Genomic DNA, 4,002 nt, shown 5'->3' on the forward strand with positions numbered 1-4,002 from the left:
GGAACAGGGGGGGCCCCCTTAAAGTGCCGGAAAGGGAACTTGCGCTTTTTTGCAAAGAAGAATCGACAAGAGGATTAAAAAGTTGCAAAGAAGGTGAGTCACAAGGAGCAGACAAAGAGGCCCCCCTTCGGAGTGGGTCTGGGGGTTTTGTGTGCATTGTGGGGGTTAGGGCATTCTAGAGAGGGTTGCTGGGGCGAGGGTTTAGGGATTAGGGTTTAGGGTTTAGGGTTTAGAGTTTGGCGGCGCAGGCGGGCGGGCGGCGCAGCGAGTGAGCTGCTGCTGCAGCACGAGCTCCGGCTGCAGCAAAGAGAGCAGCAGCAGCAGAAAGCTCCAAGACAGCAGCAGGCGGAGAGGCCGGGGGAGAAAAACTAGAAGTTGAAGTTGAGGGAAAATGCGCAAATAACGCGCCAGCTGCACAGCCTGTCGGCAGTTGGGGTTTGGGAGAAAGTTGCGGAAAGAAAAGTTTTGAATTTGAGCGGAAAGAAGAAAAAGGAAATTGAAACGCAGAAGGCACTGGGACACTCCAGCTGTCGATACACCCCAGTTCGCGCTGCTCGCGGAACTTTGCCCGCAAGCTAGAGAGCTTTCCGGGGCTTCTTTTTCCAAAAAAAAGAAAAAATGAGCGTTAAAGAATTAAATAGTTTTTATTTATTTCAAATTCCTTTCTTTCAACGGCGGAAAAGACGCACCGTGGCTAGATCGCCGCCGGATCCGTCGCGGGAGCCTAGCCGGAGCGGCGCAGAGGTTCTGCGCCTTCGAGTGGAAAGCAGCTTCAAATTCCGAAACGCACACTCCGGATCCTTCTCAAAGACAAAAACTTTTCGTTTTAGTTCACCAGTTTCAATTTAAAACGAAAAAAGAGATAAATGACGGGCGTCACCGATCGCGGCGGAGCAGACAGACCAGCCTAGCCTGCAGCCGTGCGGTGTCTGTACACCTCAGTTTTCAAGTTTCCATCTTGAAATTGAACGAATTCAAACTTTTAAAAACAGATTCTTTTGGATTCGAAAGGAAACTTGTTGAAGTTTTGCGGATTCTTTTTGCATTTCGAGGCCCCTGGCCTCCCCCGAAGCACTTTTCTTTTAAATTCCACTTTCCACTTTTTCTCCTTTTCCACTTCCCCCAAACCTAAAATTAAGCCTTTTGAACACAAGTCCTAAAGGCCTTCCCCAAAGGGGGGTCTCTGTGGCCCGCGGGCGTGTGTGTGTCGCGACCGCCCGCGCTGCCTAGGGTTTAGGGTTTAGGGTTTAGGGTTTAGGGTTTGCGGGCTCAGCCCAGCTCCGAAGAAACAACTTGCAAAGATTTCAACTGATTGTCTAGACTTTCCCACTTCGCATTTTGCACGTGCTGCTCTCCGGCTGTACGTACACCCCACGCCCTTGCTGCTGCTGCCGCTGCTGCTGCTGCTTTGCTGCTGTCTGCTGCTGCAGCACAGCAGGATCTGCTGCAGCTGCAGCAGCTCTCCTCCTGACTTCCTCATTTACTCTATCTTAGCCGTATTTGCTGCCGCTGCTGTCTTTTCAACTTTCTAAAATGCTGCTATGTGGCACTTCTGTCTGCATGCAGCAGCTGTCTGTACACCCCGCCGGCCAGCGCAGCAGCAGCGCGAAAAGACAAAAGCACAAATAAAAGCAGCAAATTAAACAGTTGATTAGCGCAGCAGCAAGTCGGAGGCAGCAGGGCCTCAGCAAGGCTGCGCAGCAGCAGCAGCAGCAGCAGAACCTTCCGCCGCGCAGCATTTGCTGCACTAATTTCCTATGTAGTGTAGCGCTTCAAGTGAGCAAGTTGAACACATCTGCACCAAAACGTGTACAGAAACGCAGCAGCAGCAGCAGCAGCATCAGCAGCAGCAGGGGGCCTACAGGAAGTCTTCTTCGATCTCTCTGCAGCTGCCAATGGATCCGTCGCCCTTGTATTCGTCGGGGGGTTTGATCTGCTGCAGGGCCTGGTAAGTCTGGAGTTCTCTGCGGGCCTGTCGTTCCCTTTGCTGCTGCTGCTGCTGCTGCTGCTGCTGCAGCAGCCTGGCCTTGCGCTCGCTTCTCTCGCGGCGGTCGCGTTCAAGTCTGTTTGCGGCCAAGTCCACGGCCGGCTCCGCGCGCGTCTTCTCCAGCGCCTTCAGCAGCTCCTTCTCCTTCTTCACTCCCTGCACTTCCTTCACCAAACTTTGCTGCTTAAATCCCACTTGTCCAGTTTCCATGTTTGCAGTTTTCTTCAAGTTCCCCGCGGGGGTGTACACGATCTTCACTTCCGACTGCTTGCAGCCCTCGATCGAGTTCTGCTTCGTCAACTGACACGCCTCCGCGATCACCTGCGCCGGCAGCTCTTCGAAGTCTGAAAACCCAAACACACTTCACAACAGTTCAAAATAATGCAAAACAACTTTAAACAAATCAAAATAATTCAAAAATATTCAAAGGAGACGCCCGATTCGTCGCGGATCGCTGCAAAATTTGAAATCGTGAAATGCCAGTTCCGCAGCTGTACGTACACCTCAGCGCTGCACCCTCCGCGTTTCTGAATTTCGCCGATCTTCCACTTTAGAAGATATTTCGGAGTTTTTTGAATTCACATTCAGCTTATTTATTCATTTTGCTTTTTGAAAACCCCTCAACTGGCCCGCTTTCCCCCTTAAAACCCTTTAAACGCTTCTCGAGCTGCGCCCGCTGGCCCGCCTTTTCAGCTTTTGCACTCGCGACTTCCGCTCTGCAGCCGCCCCTTTCGGACACTATTGAATTCCTTTAAGTCCTTTCGGACTTAAAGGCTTTTATTGGATTAAAGTGGAACTTTAAACGGAGTTGGAAGTTGAAGTCCCACTTGTTTGGCCAAACGGCATGCGGACGTAGACGTGGGCGCTGGAGAGCTCACTGACATGAAACCAAACATCTTCTGGAAATGCGTTAACAATTAAATCTTCGTTTTCAAATTTGTCTCGACCCATATAAATTTCGTAGCCAGGAACTGCAGCAAAACCCGCAAGGCCACGCCCCCACGCCAGCTGCCCCTGCAACCCTTCTAGCTAGCTGGCTGGCTAGCTGGTTGGCTAGCTAGCTAGCTGACTACCTAGCTGGCTAGCTGGCTAGGTGGCTGGCTAGTTCGCTAGCTGGCTAGCTCGGTGGGTAGCTGGGTGGCTAGATGGTTGGCTAGCTAGCTAGCTGGCTAGCTAGCTGGCTAGCTGGCTAGGTGGTTGGCTAGCTACCTAGCTGGCTAGCTGCTTTACAGCTACTGCAGAGGAAAGAAGCGAACAGCTAGCCAGCCGAGCTAGCTGTTAAGCATCTAGCTAGCTAGCTAGCTAGCTGGCTTGCTAGCTAGCTGCTCAACAGCTAGCTCAGAGGAAATGAAAAGCAGCTAGCTAGCTACGCTTCTTCAGCTGCCCTTTGAAATTCAGTCAACAAGTAAAACCCCACTTAATAATTACAACAAATTGATGTGATTATACTAATAATAATAATTATAATAAATAATAATAAATAATAACAGTAATAATAAATAATAATAAATAATTAAATAATTAAGAATGGTAACAAATATTAAACAATAAAATAAACATCTTTTTAAATTGAAGTCCTTACTCGAGCTCTTGAAGGTAAACACCATTTTCCCTTGAGGCCGCAAAAACGCCTTTTGCTGCTGCTTTCAAACGGGGAGCTGCTGCTCTTGCTGCAGCAGCAACAGGAGCAGCAGCAGCAGAAGCAACGCAGAGTTGCTGCTATAGCACCGCCGAGAAACTGCTGCAGCAGCAGCAGCAGCAGCAGCAACGGAAATTAGCTGTTGCTGCTGCAGCGGATGCAGTGGAAGAAGCAAAAGCAGCGAGTCTCTGCTGAAGCAGACAGAGAAGCTGCTGCTGCTGCTGCTGCTGTTGCTGTTGCTGCTGCTTGCAACCACGAAACTTAAGACCAAACCGAATGCTCTCTGCTGCTGCAGCTGTCTCCAGAAGTTCGGAAATAAAGTGGAAAATGGCGCTCACGGAAAACGCCAGGTGTACATACACCCCAACAGCCCCAC

At 50.4% G+C, this 4,002-nt stretch overlaps 1 protein-coding gene across 1 annotated transcript; it reads right to left on the minus strand.

Moving 5' to 3' along the window:
• Nucleotides 1–1,858: 1,858 nt before the first annotated feature.
• ETH_00002190 (uncharacterized protein) lies at nt 1,859–3,594 on the minus strand (the record flags this gene model as incomplete). The annotated part of the gene is made up of 3 exons (XM_013380800.1): nt 1,859–2,331; nt 2,815–2,958; nt 3,570–3,594. The coding sequence occupies 3 exons, from the start codon at nt 3,592–3,594 to the stop codon at nt 1,859–1,861; spliced, it is 642 nt and encodes a 213-aa protein (XP_013236254.1).
• Nucleotides 3,595–4,002: the final 408 nt, after the last annotated feature.

The sequence above is a fragment of the Eimeria tenella genome, genomic scaffold (assembly GCF_000499545.2).
Source record: "Eimeria tenella Houghton genomic scaffold, Eth_scaff905, whole genome shotgun sequence".
Taxonomy (NCBI): Eukaryota; Apicomplexa; class Conoidasida; order Eucoccidiorida; family Eimeriidae; genus Eimeria; species Eimeria tenella.